The sequence below is a fragment of the Elephas maximus genome, chromosome 2, assembly GCF_024166365.1.
Source record: "Elephas maximus indicus isolate mEleMax1 chromosome 2, mEleMax1 primary haplotype, whole genome shotgun sequence".
Lineage (NCBI taxonomy): Eukaryota > Metazoa > Chordata > Mammalia > Proboscidea > Elephantidae > Elephas > Elephas maximus.
Window position 1 is genome coordinate 39,996,238 of NC_064820.1, and position 25,261 is coordinate 40,021,498.

A 25,261-nucleotide genomic window follows, 5' to 3' on the forward strand; every position below is an offset into this window, starting at 1 on the left:
TAGAAATTTTCTGGCCTATTAAATTCCCCCGTTCATATGGACTGTTGTCATCGTTGTTAAGTGCTGTCAAGTCGATTCTGACTCATAGCAGCCCTATAAGACAGACTAGAACTGCCTCATAGGGTTTCCAAGGAGCAGCTGATGCATTCAAACTGCTGACCTTTTTAGCAGCTGAGCTCTTAACCACTGTGCCACCAGGACTCCTTCATCTGGACTAGTAGTGTGTAATGACTATATATAGGTTATTAGAAGTTGCAGTCATAGTTTGAATTAGCAGTTCTTGAAAGGATTATTCTCTTCTCGTTGTTTTCCTTCAGTTGCTTTGGTTGTAACTTAGACACATTGAAATGCACTATAATAATAGTTCGGCTGTTTCACAGTAAAGAGTCCTTTTGAACTCTTGCTTGTTAAGCCTTCGCTGATGATACTATATATATTTTTAGGTACGATAATCACAGAGAGGCCCTGCTGAAAGGTGGGCTTGATGGAGAGTATCAAGATGACAGCTTGGACTTACTGCACTATTTCACTGTTACCTGTTATTCTGGTTATGGAGATGATGAAAAGGTAAGATAAATGAGCTCACCCTTAATTTCTTATCAAGCACGTAGGAGAGGCTCTGAAATACAAAGAGGACTCTTAAAATTATTCTATTATAGAAAGTGAAACAATATTTATTTTCAAAACCCAGATAAAAAATTGCCTTCATATTTAAATTCATCATATAACAAACAGCCAGTTGAAATCTAAATGTAATCTCAGTGGTAATGCTTGATCCTGTAGTTCTTTAAAGGAGCCCTGGTGGTGCAGTAGTTAATGCGATAGACTGCTAACCAAAAGGTCAGCAGTTTGAAACCACCAGTGGCTCCATGGGAGAAACCCCATGGGGTTGCTATGAGTCAGAATCGATGGCATTGGGTTTGGTTTGGTTTGGGGTAGTTCTTTAACATCAGAGTTTTTTTATAGTACATTTAAAATCTTACTTGTGATTAGACCATGGAATTATTAGGAATTTGTGTTTCTGTTACTGTTTTCCAGGGTTTCTACACAGTGTATCGTAATGTTTTTGAAATGATTGCAAAGGAAGAACTAGAATCTGTGTTAGAGGATGAAGTTGAAGATTTCCCAACTTTTGGAGACTCTCAGAGTGACTATGATACGGTACAAGAAAAATGTTAAGAAAAAAAATTATTGCCATTTTATGATTAGCATTCATCAGTATGTGTTTTCCCCATCCGTTTCTTTAATAAAAAAAAAAAGAACTGACTCTAGCTCTTCGTCCTATCCTCAGATATCCTCTCTCCCTGTGCCTTCCTTCCTGAAGGAGCACTCAGCTCTTTTGTGGCCTCCCCACCTTAATTTTTCCTGTTCATTTACCTGGTCAGTAAGGTTCTTTTCTTTCCCTCAAATCCTTTCTGAAGAGTGATACAAGTAAAGCCTTGAATGGACTGTCTTTGCCATTGACCAATAGTGCTGTTTTGAAAAATAATTAAGAAAGCTAGAAGATGTTTTGCATCACTAATATTTGCTGATTTTCTTTAAAAAAAAATCTAGACTGAAAAATAGATTTTTACCTATTTTCTTTGTCTCTAGGTAGTCCATCCTTTCTATGCTTATTGGCAGAGTTTCTGCACACAGAAAAACTTCGCTTGGAAGGAAGAATATGATACACGACAAGCTTCAAACCGCTGGGAAAAACGAGCCATGGAAAAAGAAAACAGAAAGATTCGAGACAAAGCAAGGAAAGAGAAGAATGAACTTGTCCGACAGCTGGTGGCTTTCATTCGTAAAAGAGATAAAAGAGTGCAGGCTCATCGGAAGCTGGTGGAAGAGCAGAACGCAGAGAAGGCAAGGAAAGCCGAAGAGATGAGGCGGCAACAGAAGCTAAAGCAGGCAAAGTACGTAACACGTGGGCGGATCCTTCTCTGAATGGAAGCTCGTGTGGAACACCGGTGGATGCTTCGCGTGCGTTGTCATGTTGGGTTACATTATCATCCTCGCTCCATCCATTTTTTTTTTTTTTAATCCTGACACTGGAGAGTGTTTTTTCATCTATTGTGTAAAAATTTTTATTTTTAGTTGGATGTTTTGCTTCAGAGGCTCTTTATACTTAAGATCCTTTGCAGACACTTGTGGAATTTTATGATGACGCTAGTGAAATTCTTAACTCTGTACAAGGCCCTATTCTAAGCGCCTTCCTCACAGTGATTTTGCGAAGTACATTCTGTTTTCTCCTCCTTGTTCTTTTGAAAACAAGGCGGATAGGCCCAGGATCACTTAGCTAGTAAACTGCAGAGCGAGGAATTGGACTCAACCCATGTGACCCTAGTGCCCTTACTTTTGCCTCTTTGTCAGTTCTGATACTCTTAGATATTCAGTTAGCTTTAGCTTGTTTAAAGTTTTGTCATTAGGAATTGCTGTAAAAGCATTGTGTCTGGAGGATTATAGTATTCTTTAAAAAATTATTCGCTCTAAAAATTCCATCTGCTCTGCCCTGGATGTTTTGAAAATTAGTACTTAACACTTAAAATATGACTTAAAACTACCTGAAATGAAGTTGCTGAAGAGTTCTGTGTTTCAAAGCCTGTTATCTAGTAGAGCAGTTAAAATGAACCATGTAGAGTAACAGATTTAAGTGACTCTGCCCCAGTTTTAACTAAGCATAGGTTTTAACAGTTTGTAGACATTTTTAGCTTGGGAGGAAGACGTTTTCTAGGGGATGGAGTTAAGCCTAACAGATAACTAAAAACAATGCTGAGACAGGCTCTCAGAGTCAGTGGACTGTGCTATTCTGTGTCTAGGCTGGCAGAGCAGTACAAAGAACAGAGCTGGATGACGATGGCCAATTTGGAGAAGGAGCTCAGGGAGATGGAGGCGCAGTATGGAAAGGAGTTTGGAGATGGATCAGATGAAGATGAAGTGGAGGAACAAGAGCCCAGAGTCGGGCAGGATGGTAACTCCTTCTCCGTTCATTGAGAAATATTAGACAATAAATATATTTGTGGGCAGGGCTTGTGCACTCAGGTGCCTCCTGGTGCCAGTGGAGGGGCCCAGGTGCAAGACTATAGGGAATGGGTGAGCAAATAGGAAAACCTGCAGAGCCTTGGAGCGTGGGCCAGTGTTGTCTGAGTTTGCTCTTGTTTTTAAATCTGGATTTTTATGTGATATCTCTTACTTTTTAAACACGGCAAGTAATTCAAATTAAAAACAAGACTTTATGAGCCAAACAAAAGTGGTCTGTTGAAAGAGTCCAGTTCGAGTAGTTTGAATAACAGCTCTTTTCAGACCATGTTCTAAATGATTTGTGCTTCTGGCTGTGTAAGTATATGGACAGGTGGACATATTGACAAGTGTGATTGACTAGTTATTAAAGAACAAGCAATTAAGCTGCAGGTCAAGTTTCAATAGCTGCTATTTCCAGAAAAGCTGATATTTTGCAGGAGTCTGTGTCGTATATGTAAATTCTTCCTCTCAGGTCCGACTGTGGAGGCACTCCTCTTTGTTTACTGAAATGTTTCTTGTCTCTGCCTCTATTGTTAGAGTGAAGGCATTTGACCACCTTAAAAGGTGAGAATGAGGATTGTTGAGAATAACTGTGTACTTGATTTTCCCCACTGTCTTTGGTCCTTTAGGAGTAAAACTGAATGATCCAAACATCCTCTATTAATTGTACCTTATCTACAAATGTGGTTTTTCAGACAAACAGCCCAGATGATAAAATGACAAACTTCTATTTATTAAAAATGATTAGGAAGTTAGGTGTTTTATTAGTGAATCAGAAGTGTAGTTCATGTGGAAGTGCTTTAAAAATTACAAAAAAAAAAAATTACAAAGCACTCTATGAATGTGTGGTAGCATAATTATGTAGAATTTCGTAATTTATAAAGTGCTTTCAAGTACAAAATCTTGTTTGATCCTCACACAATAACCTTAAATGTCGATTTGATCATGGAATTATCTCCATTTTACTGAGGCAGAAATTGAGACTCTGAGAAGTTATGGGATATGCCTGAGAATGTAGGGCCAGTTTTAGATCCACATTTTTATTTGAAATCCAGTGTTCTTTATTATTTGATTAGTTCAAGGTTACTACATGGTGCCACAATGGTTAAGTGCTCAGCTGCTAACCAACAGGTTGGCAGTTCAAACCACCCCCAACAGCTTCACGGGAGAAAGATCTGGCAATCTGCTTCCTTAAAGATTACAGCCAAGAAAATCCTATAGGGCAGTTCTACTCTGTCGCATGAGTCAGAATTAACTTCAGGGCACACAACAACAATAATGATGTAAGCTTGTAAATTAAGTCTATTTAAGCATTTAAGAGTAGAACACAGTTGTAGACATGTTTGAACCAAATTTTGTACAAGAGTTAAACTAAAAAAACCTCTGCTAAACTATTCGCTTCCTGGTGACCTGTTAAAGTGGTATTTGAGTTTCTAAACTTACCACATATCCAGCACTTTGAGGATTTTTTGGATCATCTTCTACATAGACTTATGAAAATAACTTTAAAAAACCCACTGCCGTCAAGTTGATTGTGACTCATATCGACCCTATAGGACAGAGTAGAACTGCCCTATGGAGTTTCCAAGGAGCGCCTGGCAGATTCAAACTGCCTACCTTTTGGTTAGCAGCCGTAGCACTTAACCACTATGCCACCAGGGTTTCAAGATAACTTGAAAGATAAAGTGATTTAGTTGGATGCCTTCCCTTGGAATGCAGCGCTGCTTCTAAATCCTGATATCATTATTTGGTTTCTTGTAATGGAGTCCCTGGTGGTGCAGCGGTTAAGAACCCAGCTGCTAACCAAAAAGTCGGCAGTTCGAATCCACCAGCTGCTCCTTGGAAACCCTATGGGGCAGTTCTACTCTGTCCTGTCAGGCCGCTATGAGTAGGAATTGACTTCGCAGCAATGGGTTTTTTTGGTAAGGAAATAGCACAGTTTTAGTTTATAATCTGTGTACAACTTTAGTCGTTACTAAGGATATATCATTTTAATGTACTTTAGATTTGTATTCTAAGCAAACAGGATTCTTACTATAGGTTTCCCTCTTGTAGGTAAGGACAGTGATGAGGCCGAAGATGCTGAGCTTTATGATGGCCTTTACTGCCCAGCATGTGACAAATCTTTCAAGACAGAAAAGGCGTACGTTTAATATCTTTGAACTCTCCTTTTCTTTTGAGGTGATGTGTAGCACTTTGAAAATCCTAAAAAGAATTTGCTTCCAGCAATTTATCACACCCCCACATGTCATGTTGGGTGATTTCTGTCCACCTGGGTAGGAAGAAGGATTTGTGCCAGCTGTTAAGCCTGTTGTACTCATTGTCATTCGTCCCAGTACTCCTGTGTAATAGCTGCTTTTCAAACATGTCGGCTGTCTCCAGAAAGAAAACATGCCTGTTTTGGCAAAGAAGGGAGAGTCACACAGGCAAGGCTAGACCATATCTGATCATCTCTCCCTTTGTTGCTTTCAGACCCACTGCCAGCCATAAACTCTCCCAGGTAGGCTGAGGATGCCAGCCTCGGGACTTCAACCTTGTCCTGCCTAGAGTATATTTGCTGAAGTGGAAGGACTTTATTTTGAGTGAATAGTGACAAAGAGAGAAGTATTAAAAAGTGGGGGAGGGAATATCAGAGAACGTGAGAGTGGAATTAGCAAGGAAGAAGGAAACAAAACACATGCAATAAGGAAGAAAGAAGATCAAAGGAGGATAAAGGGGACATGGAAGTCATAAATGTTATCACCTTATAACCCCAAGGGGGAGACACAAAAGTGGCAGAGAAGTGGCAGCCTAGTAGAGACAGAGAAATGAGAAGTAAGAAAACAAAAGGCAACAATGAAGGGGATCTTCTCTTTTTTTATTATTTGAAAGTGTCAAACATAGAGAAAAGTTGTTAAGAATAGTATCTGGGGCATGTGATTCACCTGTTTTGCTCATTTGCACATGCTTTCTCTCTACACATACACAGTGTTTTTTTTGTTTCCTAGTTAATTTGAGAGTATAAGTTACATATACAATGCTCCTTTACCTCTAAAGACTTCAGTATGTATTTCCTGAGAATAAACACATTGTCTTACACGTTCTTACATGCACACAGTACAGCCATCAAATTCTGGAAATTTTTAATACTGATACTTTTTACTGCCCATGTTCCAATTTTGTCAGTTGATCCTTTATTAACGTCCTTTATGGCATTTACCCCTTCCCGTACAGCATTCAGTCTAGCATTGTGTATTGTGTTTACTTGTCTCTTTAGCCTCTTTTACTTTAGAACAATTTCCTTATGTTGTCTTTTATGTCATGGAGATTTTTTTTTAAACAGAACATTTCTCACTTTGGGTTTGTCCATTTCCTCATGGTTAGATTCAGGTTATGCATCTCCGCATGAAATACTACATAAGTGTCCTGTGTCAGGAGCCCTGGTGGCGCAATGGTTAAGAGCTTGGTTGCTAACCAAAAGGTCGGGAGTTTGAATCCACCAGCCACTCTTTGGAAACCCCCTGGGGCAGTTCTGCTCTGTCCTGTAGAGTTGCTATGAGTGATTGAAAGGAAACAGTAGAAAATAATTGGAAATAAAAATAATAGAGAATTTGGTAAAAAAAAAAAAAAAGAAGAAGAAGAAGAAGAAACGTACATAAAAGGACAGAGGGAGGGGGAATGCTGGGATACAGAAAGAAGGAACGTGGTCTTAGGTTTTCATCGTACTTGATGCCTAAGAAATCCTGGTAGAGTTCTTTTTTTTTTTTTTTTTTTAATTATTTTTTATATCCTTACCATTTTGCTTAGTTAATGAAAAAAAGTGATTTCAACTTGGTTGTAGTCATCCAGCAACACCCGTGGACACGTAGGAATTAATCCTGTTGCAGTTAACTCACATCAGATTGTTCTTTTAGCATGAGGAATCATGAGAAATCAAAGAAGCATCGAGAAATGGTTGCCTTGTTAAAACAGCAGTTGGAAGAGGAGGAAGAAAATTTTTCAGGACCTGGACCTGTTGAAAATACACTGAATGCCATTTCTGAGGAAGAAGTGGAAGATTCACCAAAACAAAAGTACTTGTAAACATTAAGTGTTAATAGACGTAATGATTGCATTGAGACACCACAGTTAAATGCTGCCTTATCCCAAGGAGGTTATTATGCTATGCAGATACTTTCTGGCTAATATTTACTAGTTAGAGGAACTTTACAGTGTTTAACTGGATATAGGTATGATGTCAAGTAAAAATTTTTACAGAAACATATGACTATCGATCTGCTTCCGAAAGGCCATAACCTTGAAAACCCTGTGGAGCAGTTCTGTTCGGCAGGCACGGGGTTGCCATGAGTTGGAATCGACTCGACGGAAACTAACAACAACTCTATTATGACTCTATTAAAAGCAGTTTTATATCGAGGCAATTACTGATCAGTTAATTACTATCAGTTTCATTTGAACTATTGTTATAATTCCCTAATGTGACCATGTGAATATTTTCTTTTCCTTTAATGCTTTACGATATTAAATATTTTTAATATTTCACGGTTCCATGTATCACTAGTGTTAAACATTATTTTTCTTTTCACTTAGTAAATCTCTGTAAAGTCAAGTGTTTGACATTTTGATTTATATTTACCTTTAGGCTTTCTAAAAAACAGAAGAAAAAGAGACAGAAACCAGCACAGGTATGTTAAAAAAACTTTTAACATTAAGTATCAAATGTAAAATAGCAGTGCTCTTGTTTATTCAGCCTAGTCTGTGTCAAGAAGAATAACTTTCACTCCTTAATTTATGCTGATCGTAAAAGTGATTAAAAGGACTTGAAAATAGTATTTCTTTTGTTTGTTTGTAGCTAGCTTGCTAAATTACTGTTACAAGTATGTTTAAAAATATTGCATGTAGTATTCTCCTGGTATGAATTGGCTGAGTGACCATATTCAAAAAAATATCTGGGTGCATTTGATGACAGCCAGGGCTTTTAAATCAAGACAAACTTAAAAAAATCAGGAAGATAGGAAAATCTGGAGTTGACCATTGCGTATCTAAGTTTATTCTGCCTACAATATAAATGAAATTTTGTAAAAAGGAACATTTGGTAAGAAACTTGAAATGATTGTAATTCTTGAAAAAACATTTGTTTTTTATGACACAGAAGTTTGGGTAGTTTAAATATTTCACAGCTGGAGTCTCCTTCAACCTTTTCCTTAAGAATTATATGTAGATAAAATATCAGGCGGATGGCATATGTGCAACGCGATCTTATGGATGTCTTTAAATCTATAAAAATAAAGTGAGTTTGTCCATCTTACTAAGGCAGTTTGATGGTTCTGAAGATAATGGAATTGATTTTGTGCCACTTTAATTAACATATATTAAATATAGCTCTTTTTAAAAACCAAAAATGTTTAGAAGAAAACTTTGATAGCACATAGAACTTCAGATGTGGCTTATTTATCCAAATTTATAATAATGTATTTGATAGTTTTTATCAGTTTCATATTCCAAAAATGATTCATGACACATGTTAAATTGTAACTTGGAACAGTTAATCACTGTTAAATTGCAACTTGCAACTTTTTGCATCAGTTACAAAAGCAGATAGCAAGTTGAATGTTCCTTTTGTAAATTGACTCATACCATCATCCATCCAAAGACCCTGTGATCATTAAATTAGAACACTTTCTCTTTCCTCTGTTGGTACCAGAACCACTAGGATAAGAACAAAATAAAATGGAGAGGGATTTGTACCTAACCTCAGCTGGTATTGTCTTGATTTATGGAGAATAGATAGGCCCTGCAGACTCTGCAGATAAACACATTTTAGTGTTTTTTTTTTTTACTGATGAAAATGCCTCAGACCATCACTCTGTTTTTCCCTGCAGAGCTGTACTACTTTATAACCCATGTTGTTACAGTTCCTGATTATATCGGAAAGTCTAAGACTCAGCTGGATGTAGCACTTTTCATGATATCTTCTAAGCTCTTGCATTGAGACATGTACTGATAGATAAAAGAGAGGAAGGCAGCAAATACTGAAAATATTGAAACTTCAAATTAGAGGAGATTTCTGTATGGTAAAGAAAAAAAAATTGCATAATAAGGATTAGAAAAAATAAATAAAGTTGAATTCAAACTGAAACAAATGATCCTAACTGACAGAAAAGATGAGTTAGTTCAGGTAACTTTTGAACAGAGTACTCTGAAAATCCTCCATGGGATACATTCTAAAGACAAGTATAACTGCTGAAAAAAATTTTGAACTTTTCTTAGTAGGTTTATTTATGGAAAAAAAAAATTTATGGTATAGATATGGCATTTCTGAAGTTATTTTGTGTGTGTTATAGGATAGAGCAAATTAATAAATATGATAATGGTTTTGGGATCCAGACTGTCTTTGTGGGAGAAGGAAAATACAGTATACATTGAGGGAAAGAGAGGAAAAACCCTGTAGTGTTGGACTGGAATTGAAGGTATCTCTATGAGCTCATAATTTAAAGAAAATAAATGCATTAGCACTGTGCACTGTGAGGGCCTAGAAGCAGTGATGCCCAGTAGCAGTGAGCACACGCAGTGTACAAATCTTGGTTTCTAAATACTATTCTTCACTAAATGGAATCAGGCCTCCTGGGAGACACAATTGACTCCAGGGCTGAGACGGGGAAAGTACAATGTAAACCTGTACTAAAATGCTCAAAAATTGATGGGAATGTGTCAAAAGCACCCAGTAGCCAACCTGAAAGACCTGCTAGGTTTTTTGGGAATATTCGAGGCATCAAAAAGAGTAATGGTAATGTATTATCACACATTGATTTTGTTAAGTAAACAAACAAAAATCAAACAAATCTGTCTTGAAGTACAACCAGAATGCTCCTCAGAAGCAAGGATGACAAGACTTTGTCTCATGTACTTTGAACGTGTTATCAGGAGGGATCAGTCCCTGGAATAGAATATCATGCTTGGTGTCATGGATTGAATTGTGCCCCCCACCCAACAAAATATGTGTGAACTTCATTAGGCCATGATTCCCAGTGTTGTGTGGTGGTCTTCCATTTTGTGATTGTAATTTTATGTTGAGAGGATTAGGGTGGGATTGTAACGCCAGCCTTATGTAGGTCACCTCCCTGATCCAAGGTAAAGGGAGTTTCCCCAGGGGGTGGCTTGTACCACCTTTTATCTCTGAAGAGATGAAAGGGAAGCAAGCAGAGAGTTGGGGACCTCATAACCGCCAAGAAAGCAGCACTAGGAGCAGAGTGTGTCCTTTAGACCTGGGGTTCCTGCGCAGAGAAACTCCTAGTTCAGGGGAAGATTGATGAGAAAGACCTTCATCCAAAGCCAACAGAGAGAAAGCCTTCCCCTGGAGCTGACACCCTGAATTTGGACTTCTAGCCTACTAGACCGTGAGAAAATGAATTTCTCTTTGTTAAAGCCATCCACTTGTGGTATTTCTGTTAGAGCAGCACTAGATGTCTACGACACCTGGTAAAGTAGAGGGTCAGCGAAAAAGAGGAAGACCCTCAAGGTAATGGATTGACACAGCAGCTGCAGCAATGGACTCAAGCATAATAACGATTATGAGCATGGCGCAGGACCGGGTAGTGTTTTCTGTTCTACACAGGGTCGCTATGAGTCGGAACCAGCTTGATGACACCCAGCAACAACGTACTGAACTTAAAGAGAGGGTTGGAGTGAGCAAAAAGGAAACAGAAGAATAGAGTTAGTGCACATGGCAGTAATAAAAAAGGTAGAACATCACTATTTTGTAACCACAAATATAATTAATAAATAATTCAGACAAGAACCGTCAATAGACGCCAAATCCTTTAAGTGAGTGATTATTGTGGAACAAGATATTCACTCTCAAAGTAACACCCCACAGATTTCTTATTAGTTAAAAAAGGAGGAAGGTACTTTACAATAGAAAAATCTGACCGATACCTTAACCAAATGATCAAACTTACTATCACTAAAAAAAAAAAAAAATAGGAACAAACTGGTATTTTGCCTTCTGAGGACATAGCATTATCTTTATAGTATTCTTGTAACCTGAATGTAACCTGAATCTGATCATGAGGGCACTAGCAGGCAAAGCCAGATTATGGGACATTCTACAAAACAATTACCAAATTGTCAACATCATGAAAGAAAAAAAAAGAGTAGAGGAGCTGTTTTTAGATTAAAGGAGATTAAATATGTGCTTTGATTTTCCGGATCAGGTTTTACAAAACCACAGCATTACTAAAACAATTGGGAAATTTGAATATGAATGGTGAAATAGACAATATATATCAGCGTTAAATTCTTGAGTAGTATAAGGGTGCTGTGGATATGTGGGAGAATTTTTTTGTTCTTAGGAGATAACACGGTGAAGTGTCCTGATTGCTGCCCGCCACTTCTTTCGGATAGTTCAGGGAAAGAACTGTGTGCAGAGAGGGAGAGGGAGAGCAAATGTGACAAAATGTTACCAAAGCAAAAACGAAAACCAGTTGCACGTGACGCAGATATGCTTGCTAAGCCACCCCTTTTTTTGTATAATGCCTGTTTGCTTGTTTTTTTTCTTTTTCCTCCTGACTATAAAAGTTACAGTTGCTTATTCAGATCATTTGGAAAATACAGAAAAGTATAAATATCCTGAATTCTGCCTATAGACATTACTTAATATTGAATTAAAATGTGATCAGGCTGTCTCTATAATTTTCTCTTTTTTGTTAATGTGTCGTAAGCATTTTTCCACATCATTGAATGAGTATCTTACGAAGCATGACTTTTAAGAGCTTCATACTTTTCCTTCATGTATTCAAACATTCACTTATTGAACATTTGGATTATTTGCATTTTTTTGTAATTTAATAATATGTCTATAATGAGCATCCATATTCTAAATGAGTACCTGCTTCCCCTTTCTATTTCCTTAAGATACACCTCTACCAAAGTGCGTGGTACATTATTATCTATTAAAATTATTTGGCATCGTAACATAAGAAGGCAGTATTATTTATTTTAAAACTGGTATTCATGTTTTGTTACCTAGAGCTATGATGACAATTTCAATGAAAATGGAACTGGAGGAGGAGTAATGGTTAATTCAGAAGATACAAACTTAAATCAAGACAGTGCCAAAGAATTGGGGGACAGTCCCCAAGAAAACGTCAGTGTCACAGAGGCCGCTGAACAGTGTGATGATCCAAAAAGTGAAACTAAAAGGTGAGTCAGAGTTGCTTATTGTTTCCTTTTAAAAAAAAAAAAAAAATTGTGTTTTCAGTGTATGTTTGTGTTTACACAGCAAATTAGGTTCCCATTTGACAATTTCTACAGAAGTCGTTCAGCGACATTAGTAACATTGTTCACAGTGTGTCAGCGTTCTCTGTGATTGCATTCCGGTTGTTCCATTTCCAGTATTCTGGTTTCCCTAGTTCAGTTCAAGGCTTAAAGAGTATCTCAGGGTGATAGTCTTAGGGAATCTTCTAGTCTCAACTTGTCCTATAAGTCTGGACTGAAGAATTTGAGTACTGTTCCATGTTTTTTCTCCTGTTCTACCAGGGTCTGTCTATTGTGGCCCTGATCAGAATGGTTGGTAGTGGTACCTGGGCACCACCTAGTTTTTCTGGTCTCGGGGTAGATCAGGCCGTGGCTCATATAGGTTGCCAGTCTTGGAGACTAGTTTTTTTCCCTGAGATTTTGGTTTCCTTCTTTTTCTTTTGCTTCTGATGAATAGAGACAGTTGTATTTTAGATGGCTGCTTGCAAGCTTTTAAGACTCCAGATGCTACTCACCTCACTTGAATGCAGAACATGAACTTCATGATGCCAGTTGAGTGAGTTGTCTCATAAGACTAAGGTCTTAAACTTTCAAACCCAGAAAATCATTCTTGCAAGGTATTTGATTATGCCTGAGAAGTATCTGTAACTGTGTCCTCTATGAATATGTATGTGTGCACACATCTGTACCTACATGAACATATAGATACTTCCATCTGTGCATACATATGTATACACCTGTACCTGCTTGTATACATATATGCCTATACACTTACATATGACCATATACTTGTTTTTTAATTATTGGTGGTGGTGTTGCCAAATTACGTATGTTATATTCTTTGGTACAAACATCCTTTTCTCTTGTATGCTTTGTAGTGGCATCGTTTGCTTTGGTCAAGCTATGCTTTTTTACCCGCGTTCTGTGCTATCTTTCCCATCACCAAAAAGAACAAGTATTTACAATCTTGAAAAAAAAAAAAAAGAAAGAAACAACAAATCTGTTGCCATCGAGTTGATTCCGACTCATAGGGACAGAGTAGAACTGCCCCATAAGGTTTTGAAGGAGTGGCTGGTGGATTCGAATTGCGAACCTTTTGGTTAGCAGCCAAGCTTTTTACCACTGCGCCACCAGGGCTCCATTTATGATCTAGAGAATGATCTTCCCCTCCCTCCATCCCTTCCTGGTAATCACCGATGAACATTGGTGTCTGTATATATGTTTGTTCTTGTCTTATAAAAATGGAATCATACAGTATTTGTCCTTTTGTGATTGATGTATTTCACTTAGCATTATTTCTTTCAGGTCCATCTATGTTATGCTTCATGGACTCGTTGCTCTTCATGGTTGCGTAGTATTCCATTGTATGTGTGTACCACATTTTGCTTATCTGTTCATTCATTGAAGGGCACTTAGGCTGCTTCCTTTTTTTTTTCCCGCTCTTGTGAATAATGCTTCAGTGAGCATTGTTGTTATTGTTAGGCGCTGTTGAGTTGGTTCCTACTCATAGCGACCCTGTGTACAACAGAAGGAAACACTGCCCAGTCCTGCACCATCCTCACAATCTTTTGTTGTACTTGAGCCCGTTGTTAAAGCCACCGTGTCAGTCCATCTCATTGAGGGTCTTCCTCTTTTTCGCTGACCCTCTACCTTACCAAGCATGATGCCTTTCTCCAGGGACCAATCCCTCCTGATAACATGTCCAGAATATGTGAGACGAAGTCATGCCATCTTATACTTCTTCCAGGACAGACTTGTTTGTTCTTCTGGCAGTCCATGGTTTATTCAGAATTCTTCGCCAGCACCACAATTCAAAGGTGTTAGTTCCTCTTCGGTTTTCCTTATTCACTCTCCAGCTTTTGTGTGCATATGAGGTGATTGAAAATACCATTACATGGGTCAGGCGCACCTAATCCTCCAAGTGACATATTTGCTTTTCAACACTTTAAAGAGGTCTTTTGCAGCAGATTTGCCCAGTGCAATATGTTGTGTGATTTCTTGACTGCTCCTTCCATGGGTGTTGATGGTGGATTCAAGTCAAATGAAATCCTTGACAGCTTCAGTCTTTCCTCCATTTATCATGATGCTGCTTACTGGTCCAGTTGTGAGGATTTTTGTTTTCTTTATGTGGAGATGTAATCCATATGAACATAGATGTGCATATTTCTGTTTGTGTCGCTTTTATTAGGTCTCTAGGGTATATACCGAGAAGTGAGATTCCTGGCCTATAAGATAGTTCTATTTTTAGTTTTTTGAGGAAGCACCATACCGTTTTCCATAGTAATTGTACCTTTTGACAGTCCCACCAACAGTGGATAAGGGTTTCAACCTCCCTGCATCCTCACCAACTTTTGTTATCTCTTCTTTTTTTAAGTCAGTGCTATTTTAGCTTGGATGATACAGTATGTCATTGTAGTTGTGATTTACATCTCTCTAATGGTTAATGATCGTCAGCATCTTAATTTATGTGTTTATTGGCTGCTCGAATGTCCTGTCTGGTGAAGTGTCTGTTCCGTGTCACTTATCCTGTTTTAAATTGGGTTGTCTTTTGGCTGTTGAGTTGTTGAAACTTTCTATGTGTTTTAGAGATGAGACCCTTATCGGATATGTTGTTTCTGAAGACTTTTTCTCAGTCCGTGTGTAGGTTGTGTTTTTGCTCTTTAATAAAGTCTTTTGATGAGCATAAGTGTTTAGATTTTTATGCGGTCCCAATTACCAAAATTTTCTTCTGCTATTCGTGTATTTGTCGTTACGTTCGTTAGCCTTTTTTTTTTTTTTTTTTTTAATTAAGCCTCATAGTTTTTCTCCCATGGGCTTTATAGTTTTAGGTTTAACATTTAGGTCTTTGATTCTGCTTATTGTTTTCTTGATGGCGAAAGTAAAGGTATCTTTTCGTATATGAAATAAAATCTCATCCATAATTGACAAATACGTTAAGTATGTCTGTAACTTATATAAAAAAAATACAGACATATATATCTATGTATGCAGATGAAGCATGTTGAGAAGAGAATGCAAGAGAAATGTGCTCACAGACATTTCAGCAGCACTAGAAGGCGTCCATTTGATTCGGTTTGTAGTTCCCTTACCCTCCTGAGGTTCCTATTTTGTCTTGGGATCAGTAACTGGGGACCCTCATAGGGGAAGAAGGCTGCTGCTGTGTGTTTCACCTCTGCACTGGCAAGGCTGTGCCCCTCTCTGATGTGAAATGTTTGTCACAGACCGAATCAGGTTCAAGAAGTTATGTTTTTAGGGAACTGCACTTAATGGTATGGACTATTTGTGACTGTTAAAATTGTTTGGGTGTGAAGATGGTTCGCTTCAATAAATGGTTAAGTGCTTTGCTTTTTATAAAACACTATCTGAAAGTTAGTGTTTTTTTTTTTTTAAAGGGATCTTTTAAGGGTCTTGTTTTAGTTTGTGTCTCAACTCTTACAAGTTACTTATTTCTTGTGCCAGATTTGATCTCTGACGTTCTTTAAAGCTGTTCACTTGGTATGTGAGATTAATTAAATCAGTCGTTAAAATTAATGAATTTACTTTTAAGGTGCATTTCACTTGTTTGAGTCTTCTTGGGGGTGAGATGGTGATTAAAAGGGATGCACTGTAATTAGAGTATGCTGAGTTACTTAATTTTACTTTTCAGTGTTCCTAAACCCAAAGGAAAGAAAGCCAAAGATACGAAAAAATCTGTCAAAATACCTGTTGAGCCACAAACAATGGTAGGTGTAAATCATATCCGAATTCTTTTACTGGACCTTGTTGTTTAAGCACTACAATGTTCTAAAGATGTTAACATGTGTCTGGTGAACCTTTCTGCCTAAAGGCTGCTGCAAAGGTGTGTACCCTTGAGCTTTTAGTTGGCAACCTTAGCATTTATATATGTGCTGCTATCATTTTTCCTTCCTTACGGTAAAAAGCACATTGATCAGACTGTGTACTACAACAGTTACTCTTTGGTTTTCCACAACTTTGAAATCTAAAGCCTTAGTGACTATAACTACATGTGCGTCAAATTCTGAAGATTAATTATGAAGCACAAACTATTCCTCTAGTCTGTGTGGTCCATGCCATTGATTGTCTCAGAACTGGTGTAGTTGATGGTATTGGTTAGTGAGATTTAACTTCCCAGAATACCTACCTTTGTCAAGTGTCTTGGTAACTGTCCATTTTATTAAAACGTCTTTCTTTTGTAATCGTTTGATGTTTCATCTCAACATTATATATAAAACACTGCACTCTGGTAATAATACTTTCATTTATGATTCTTTCCCTTCTCAGGGTGATGTTCTTATCAGCTGTACAACCTGCCATGATGAATTTCCTTCCCGGAATAAACTTTTTGAGCACTTAAAGGCCACGGGTCATGCAAGAGCACTTTCATCATCATCTTCCTTAAACAGCGTAGCAGGTAGTCGAAGCAAGAAAGAAAAACGTAGAAACAGATAGAAATTCTGCCAACGCTTTTTTTTTTGACTGTCTCTAGATTTCAAAACCAAAAAAACTGAACTGAAACCATCTAAAGAGTTAAAATTTCAGTGATCTGCAATTTGTTGCATTGTGGAAGATTATTTTTTATCTTGTAAAAACTTTTTTTGGTTTAATATATATTTTTTAAACATTTCACTAGTGATTGACTGAATTCTGCTCTTGCCATTTGAATTGACTTGAATGTCCCAAAACAGGTAAATATTATAAATTATGCACTCTTGATTTCTGTTGGCTCATATGGACAGAAATGTACAGAGAGAATTAAATTATTTTAACACACATAAATGCCCCTTTCTGGTTTATGTTACGAATTTCATACTATTATTTTATTATTATTATTTAATGCCTTTATATTTTGTCATGCATATATATGTGTATACATATATATGCATGACAAAAGCATTAAATAATAATAAATATATAATAGTAATTATATATATATTTCCTCAAGGACAATGATTGATAGAAGCTGCTTGGACATATGTAGTTGTGTCTCAAGAATAATATCTCTTCAAGGTAAAATTAGGATTTCATTTGATATTTTACCGGTAATTGTAAATAAGATCCATCTTTTTGGCTTTCCTTTCCGTGGTTTGGATTGTGGAGGTAGGTGGACGCGAATTGGTTTGTGTGACGCTTCCTCCCTGGGCACGGTGACAGCTATAAAGTGTGATGCAACAAGGCAGCAGACGGTTCAGAATTTATACTGACTCTTCAGCAAGTGGTGTCTTCTGCCTTGAGGCTTTTTTTTTCCTTTACTATTTTCAGAAGTTTTTTATTTTGTTTTTCCCGTCATTCAGCGGGGAAACACATTTTTAATGGAATATTTCTGAATAGGACTGACATATATGTTGTAGCAAGGATGAATATTAAATTAATAGAAATATGGATAACAGTGTAGTCAAGTACACTGATCAGTGATGAGTCCACTTTTAGGAAGAATTAAATAGGTAAGTCTTTTAATGGGTCTTGAAAGTCACTCTGAGCTCACTAGCTTGCAATACATATTTTCTGTTCAGTGAAGTTTTTTCTCTCCGTGGGTTTGTAATTATGTTTGCGCTCTAAAACAGGAGCTCGTAATGGCGTTTTCCTTTCCGCATGCCTTGGGTATCTTACTTGGTGGCATTGATGTTGCAGAACAGCTTGTGTTATTGACCAAAAATTGCTGTTTCAATCTTAAAATTTTTTTTTCTTTTCCATTTGGAGATATGTATATCTTCCTTTACCTTCTTTTTATTTCTCTAACCTCTACCACTAATTCATCCTAATTTTTCTTTTTGTCCCCATTTCTTGACACTGTCAAGGGGGAATACTAGTCAGTTTAATGGTTTTGTGTCTTCTGATCTTCCCTTCCTCCCAGGCCTCACCTGAACACTCCTCCATCTTCCTCTGATTTGAACAGATAAATGGGCCTTAATTATGAATAAGAATATAATGAACAGGAGGACATACTGGTTACATGTTATTGTACTATAGATCTCACAGGAAGAAAAGGGTCCTGCAAAGGTCTGCTTTATTTTATTATTTATTATTGGTGGCAATATATACAACCAAACATATCCATTCACAGTTTCTAGTTGAATAGTTCAATAACATTGGTTATGTGCTTCACATTGTGTCACAATTCTCACTATCTCTACCCATATTGTTTCATCATCATTAATTTAAGCTCCCTGTCCCTTAATCTGTGCTTTTAATTAACTGTTGTCAGATTCTTTATAAGAACGCTATACTCAAGGCAAACATTTTTTATTAATTGGGCTAAACTGTTGTATTGTTTAATGACGGCTTCATAGGATATTTTGGGTTCAAGGTTTAAAGATGACTTCTAGGCATTAGTTTCAGGAGTTCTCCCAGTCTGAATGAATCCAGTAAGTCTGGCTTTCAAATGCGTTTGAAGTTCTAGTTCATGCTTTTCCTCCTTTTGATCAAGATCCATCAGTTTGGGTCCTTGATCAAAATGTTCAGTAATTGTAGTGGGGCACTGTCCATTCCTTCTGGTTTCATGGTAATGGCGGTCGTAGTTTATGGAGGCAATTAAACCTGCAGTATGTTTCCTTCTCCGATTTCTTGGTCTCCATCTTTCTTTGCAGTTCCAGGTGAATAAGACTAATTGTTGTCTTGTGGGTGGCTGCTCCAAAGCTGTTAAGACCTCAGGCACTACTCACTGAACTAGGAGGAAGAACAGAAACTCTAAAAACAGTGTTAGGCTAATTGACTGGATAGACCTACTAAGCCATGACTCTAAAACTTCAAACCAAGAAAACTAACCTCATGAAGTGTTCAGTTGTACCTGAGTAGTATCAACAGATGCCGCTTTTTAAGTTTTTTGCCGCTGTTGTAGTTGTAAAATTGTATTTGTCATTTGCCCCTCCCCCCCCCCCTTTTTCCTGGTATACAGCTTTAATGGTAGCAGCTACAATTAGTCTGGTTGTATAACCATTGCCCTTGTTGTTGTTGTGTGCTGTCAAATTGATTTCAACTCACAGTGACCCTACAGGACAGAGCAGAACTGTCCCATAGGGTTTCCTAGGCTGTAATCTTTTTTTTTTTTTTTTTTGTACTTTAGAGGAAGTTTTACACAACAAACTAGTTTCTCGTCAAACAGTACACACATTGTTCTATGACATCAATTAACAACCCCACAACATGTCAACAGTCTCCCTTTTCAACCCTGGGTTCCCTATTACTAGCTTTTCTGTTCCCTTCTGCCTTCTGGTCCCTGCCCCAGGGTTGGTATGCCCCTTTAGTCTTGTTTTTTTCCAAGGACCTGTTCAATCTTTGGCTGAAGGGTGAACCCCAGGAGTGGCCTCATTACTGAGCTGAAAGGGTGTCCGGGAGCCATACTCTCAGGGTTTCTCCAGTGTTTGTCAGATCAGCAAGTCTGGTCTTTCTCTCTGAGTCAGAATTTTGTTCTACATTTTTCTCCAGCTCTGTCCGGGACCCTCTGTTGTGATCCCTGTCAGAGCAGCCAGTGATGGTAGCTGGGTACCATCTAGTTGTACTGGACTCGGTCTGGTGGAGGCTGTGGTAGATGTAGTTCATTAGTCCTTTGGACTAATCTTTCCCTTTTTTCTTTAGTTTTCTTCATTCCCTCTTGCTCCCCAAGGGGTAAGACCAGGGGAGTATCTTAGATGGCTGCTCACAGGCTTTTAAGATCCCAGACGCTCCTCACCAAAGTAGAATGTAGAACATATTCTTTATAAACTATGTTATACCAAGTGAGCTAGATATTCCCCAAGATCATGGTCCCCACATAGGGCGTAGTTTTTATGGGAGCAGATCACCAGATCTTTTCTCCTGTGGAGCCTCTGGGTGGGTTTGCAGCCAACCTTTCAGTTAGCAGACAAGTGCTTAACCATTGAGCTGCCAGGTCTTTTCCCATGCTTCAGACCTTTATTTTCCTTTGTACTGACCACGCAAGTATTTAGTTTATTTCTGTTTCATGTGAGGGTTGATTGGGTTACTTGTCACTTTTTTATCTTGATGAACAAAAATGAACCATAATTTTCAAGGGATCTTTATCAGTTGTGATTGGAAGTTAGGAGGTCTGGTTTCTAATCCCATGTGGTATTGATGAATCATCTAACTTCTTTGACCTTCATTTTCGTATCTCACGCAGTGTTAGGACATTAATATTGTCTTCATTTATCATACAGGATTATTATGAAAATCAGCTATGATAGTATACATGAAATGCTTTTTAAACGCAAAAACTTTATACAGAATAAGTTAAATCTTGCTCAGTTAAAATATTTGCAGATAAAGGGTATACCTTGAATTATGTGCATTAAGTTATAGAAACTTGCTTCTTAGTTTGCTTCTGAAGAGGAAAACAAGAAGATATCATATATTTTGCCAGGAGTAAAATATCATTTTTAGTGGCTCATAGACATTTGATTTCCTTTGATGCCAGACAATATTCTAAAATACATGAGAACAATTTTATGTTGATCTCCGTAAAGGTCAGTGGGAATTGCCTGTCTTGACTGAAGTTAGCTCAGATATGGAAGATGCAGAGAACGAGTATACTGGAAGGAGGGGGCGAGGGGAATCCTCATTTCCTCTCCATAATTCATTTAGTGCTACCAAAGCTCGGCTACTCCATAGAGCCCAGCTAGATTTGCCTCTGTTTCAAAATAGGAGGAGTACCCTAGCCCCAGTGAAGCATTTTGCTGATTCGTAGCTTTGGTCACAAGGGCGAAAAAGCAGGACTGTGAAAGAATTCATGGAAGATCAGTTGGCCTAGAGTTCATATCCTATTGATTAATGGTGGGGAATATTGGTATTTTGGTATCATGGGAATACTTAATAGAAGGATTTTATGAGGAGTTTTATTTAAATCCTTCACCCAGAATTTCCAGATTGGACACTGCTACTCTAGTAATTGTAGAAGCTCATCCCTAAACTTGTTATTTAACTAATATGGGATATAAAATTCTCACAGTATACTGTGGGCTCATCTTGGAGGACCTGAAACCCATGAGAATGTTCTCTGTTACTGTGTTTGTTTTAGCCTAACTTTCCACATAAAATAATAGGGCATTTTAACCCTTATACATAATTTTTATAAACATAATACTATTTCAGTTTCTTATAATCTGAAGTGCTAAAGTATCTTTAGTCAATATGTTGATCCCATTCTTTTTCTTCATATTGTGCTTTAAGTGAAAGTTTACAAATCAAGTCAGTGTCACATACAAAACCTTATATACACCTTGCTATATACTTGTAGTTGCTCTCCTCCTAATGAGACAGCACACTCCTTCTTTCCACCCTGTGTTTCCGTGTCCATTCAGCCAGCTTCTGTGCCCCTTTGCCTTCATATCTCCCCTCCAGACAGGAACTGCACACATAGTCTCATGTGTCTACTTGATCCAAGAAGCCCACTCCTCACTAGTATCATTTTCTCTCTTATAGCCCAGTCTAATCCCTGTCTGAAGAGTTGGCTTCGGGAATGGTTCCTGTCTTGGGCCAACGGAAGGTCTGGGGACCAGTGACTTCCAGTGTCCCTCCAGTCTTAGACCATTAAGTCTGGTCTTTTTATAAGAATTTGAGGTCTAGATCCCACTGCTGTCTTGCTCCTGCAGGGATTCTCTGTCGTGCTCCCTGTCATGGCAGTCATTGGTTATAGCCGGGCACCATCTAGTTCTTCTGGTCTCAGGCTGACGTAGGCTCTGATTTATGTGACCCATTCTGACTCTTGGGCTCATGCTTACCTTGTGTATTTGGTGTTCTTCATTCTCCTTTTGAGCCCATCCTTTATCTGTTAAATTTGTTTAATGTCTTCAAACTAAAATGATAGGTTCTTAAAAGGGAAAGCAGATGTGGTTGTAAATCTCTTGTTTAATGGAAGAGAAAGCTGACGTCCGGGAGATGGGAATCCCACAGCCAGAAGCGGGTTAGAGGCTGAGCCCAGGACCAGAATATGGTAGGTTCCTGGCCTCCCAATTCAGTAGAACTTCTGTTATTTTCTAAAATTTGATGCATTAAAAAAAATAAGATTACTTTTGAGAAGAATCAGGATAATTTTAAAGGAAAACTAGGTGGAGGGGTGTGGACTTGTCCTATAAATATTAAAATAGATTATAAAGCTATAAAGGTTAAAGCCATGAGTTGTCTGTGCCGGTGTAACATGATGAGAATAAAGAACCCAGGAACTAGCCAATGCATATATGGAAAATTGATTTTTGATACCTAGTGTGTGTGTGTGTAGTGGTAAGTAGGTGCTGGGAGTGGCAAGTTATTTTTATGGTGGAAAAACAATATAACCCCTATCTTACACATTTCACAAAAAATAGGCTAGGTGGATGTCATGGATTGAATTATGTCCCCCCAAAAATATGTGTATCAGTTGGGCTGGGCCATGATTCCCATTATTGTGTGGTTTTCCTAAATGTTGTAAATCCTGCCTCTATGATGTTAATGAGGGAGGATGGGCGGCAGTTTTATTAGTGAGGCAGGACTCAACCTACAAGATTGGATTGTGTCTTGAGGCAACCTCTTGAGATACCGAAGAAAGAATTGAGCAGAGAGATGGGGGACGTCATACCACCAAGAAAGAAGCACTGGGAGCAGAGCACATCCTTTGGACCTGGGGTTTCTGTGCCCGAGAAGCTCCTCGACCAGGGAAAGATTGATGACAAGGAATCTTACTCCAGAGCCGACAGAGAAAGCCTTCCCCTGGAGCTGACACTCTGAATTTGGACTTGTAACCTACTAGAACATGAGAGAATAAGTTTCTCTTTGTTAAAGCCATCCACTTGTGGTATTTCTGTTATAGCACCACTGGATGACTAAGACAATGGATTAAAGGCATAAATATGAAAAGCAAAAATTTTAAATGAAAATCTGTAAGATTATATTCATGATTTGGCAAAAGGGAAGGTTTTCTTCAAGACCCAAAAAGCATAATACTTATAGGAAACTATGACTGCATCCAGTTGAAAACTTCTGTAGAATAATAGACACCTTAAGTAAAAAGACAAGCTAAAGATTGGGAGAAAATGTTTGTAACTGTTATACATAACATATTGCATGTGATAAAGGGTTAGTGTCCAGAGTGTGCTAAAAGAAAAAAACTTTTAGCAATGCGTAAAACAACACTTTTTGGACTCAAGAACCCTTTAAACTCTTTAAAAATTAAGGATCCCAGAGAGTTCTTTTTATGTGAGTTATATTTACTGTATTAGAAATTAAAGTTGAGAAAACTTAAAAGTATCAGTATATTCAAAAATAACAGTAATAAGCTCATTACATGTTAATATAAATAATGCTTATGGAAAATAACTTTTTAAAATAGAAAAGTTTAATGAGAAGAATGATGTTATTTTATAATTTGCAAATCTCCTTAATGTCTGGCTTGTTAGAAGACAGCCGGGCTTTCCTATCTGCTTTGGCAGCCAGCCTGTTGCTGTATGTTTTGGTTAAAGTAGATGAGGAAAATACAGCTTCACACAGATAGGTGACTGGAAAGGAAGGCCTTTTGACCCCTCTGAATGGGTCCTGTGACCACACTTAGAACTGGTGCATTAGAAAAATGGGCCAAATATCTGAATAGAAAAGGCTTGAGTTAAAAAATTTTGAAAAAAAGATCATTGTCACAGATAAACAGGGAACTCTGACTTGTTCCATACTTACGAGATTGACAAAATGTAAAAAGTCTGACAAGGTCAAGTGTCGGTGATGATGGCAATCCCGCAAGACATTCACTTCTTTTGGAGTGAAAAATTGGCTCAATTTGATGTCTATGAAAGTTGAAGCTGTGCCTACTGTGTGGCCTGGCAATTCTAGGTATATACCTAGAGTTTCATTTTTCAAAGCATGGACAGCAGCATGGGCTTCATCAGGAGGCTGTAAGAAATGTAGGCTCAGGCCCCACCCCAGACCTGCTGAATCAGTATCTGTAGTAAACGAGACTTCTCAGGTGATTCATATGCTCAGTAAAGTTTGAGAAACATTGTCCCAGAGAAGCCCATGCACATGTGTGCAGAGTACAAGGATATTCACAGCTGAATTTTGTATATTCAAGAGAAGCTGGAAATAACCTAAGTGTCCATGAACAGTGACCACAAAAAGTAGGATCTATTTATAAAATGGCAGACAATTGAGCAGTTAAAATGAACGAGCTTGATTTGTGGTATCAGTGTTGATTAAAAAAGCTCACTGCTGTTGAGTCAATTCCAACTTACAGTGACCCTATAGGACAGGGTAGGACAGCCCCATATAGTTTCCAAGGCTGTAATCTTTATGGAAGTAGACTGCCACATCTTTCTCCCATGAAGTGGCTGATGGGTTTGAACCAAGGACCTTTCAGTTAGCAGCAGAACCCTTTAACCACTGCACCACTAGGGCTCCTTATCAATGTGGATATTAAAACCTAACCCATTGTCACGTCGATTCCAACGCATAACGACCCTGTAGGACAGAGTAGAATGCCACCATAGGGTTTCCAAGGAGCAGAAAGTGGATTCGAACTGCCTCCATTTTGGTGGATTTAAACTGCTGACCTTTTAGTTAGCAGCCATAGCTCTTAACCACTGTGCCGCCAGACCTCCTCAGTGTGGATAGATCTTGAAAAAAATTGAATGAAAATAAGCTGTCACAGAAGACAAATTGTATGGCTTTCGTACAATTTAAAAAATACTATGTTGACTGGTGTTTATGTGGAGAATATAGAAGCAATGGGAAAGAGATGCATCATCCAGGAAAGTAATTGCCTCTGGAAAAGGAGGGAGAGGAATGGAAACTGTACAGTAGCTACAATAGGGATCTCATCTGAGTTGTTATCTTTTTTTTTTTTAAGATCTGAAAGAAATAATAGGTACCTGGGAGTTTATTACTCTGGTTTTCGCTATGAAATACCTCAAATGTCCAGGAAAATACAAGTTAATGCCCTTAGGAGTGGGAAAAATTGTCACTACTTCCTAACAGAATACACACCTGCATGAAGGGGGACCGTAAGCACATTGCTGCAGAGGCTATGACTTGTTTCTCTCAATGTTCTTTCTCCCCTTCTTAAAAATAGAACTCT

The 25,261-nt window shown here is 38.1% G+C and overlaps 1 protein-coding gene across 2 annotated transcripts in view; it reads left to right on the forward strand.

Annotated features, from left to right (window-relative positions):
* DNAJC21 (DnaJ heat shock protein family (Hsp40) member C21) overlaps positions 1–17,023 on the forward strand; it is a 28,930-nt gene extending 11,907 nt beyond the window's left edge. Inside the window, exons 3-12 of one of the 2 annotated variants that reach the window (XM_049862104.1) lie at positions 444–567; positions 1,039–1,161; positions 1,594–1,898; positions 2,802–2,953; positions 5,059–5,146; positions 6,897–7,055; positions 7,625–7,667; positions 12,011–12,183; positions 15,884–15,959; positions 16,519–17,022. In XM_049862104.1, coding sequence (XP_049718061.1) covers positions 444–567; positions 1,039–1,161; positions 1,594–1,898; positions 2,802–2,953; positions 5,059–5,146; positions 6,897–7,055; positions 7,625–7,667; positions 12,011–12,183; positions 15,884–15,959; positions 16,519–16,686 — 1,411 coding nt within the window. In that variant the 3' untranslated portion in view covers positions 16,687–17,022. Of the gene's footprint in view, positions 1–443; positions 568–1,038; positions 1,162–1,593; positions 1,899–2,801; positions 2,954–5,058; positions 5,147–6,896; positions 7,056–7,624; positions 7,668–12,010; positions 12,184–15,883; positions 15,960–16,518 lie in introns of both variants that reach the window. The other variant, XM_049862108.1, reaches the window with a different exon arrangement.
* The last annotated feature ends 8,238 nt before the right edge of the window (positions 17,024–25,261 follow it).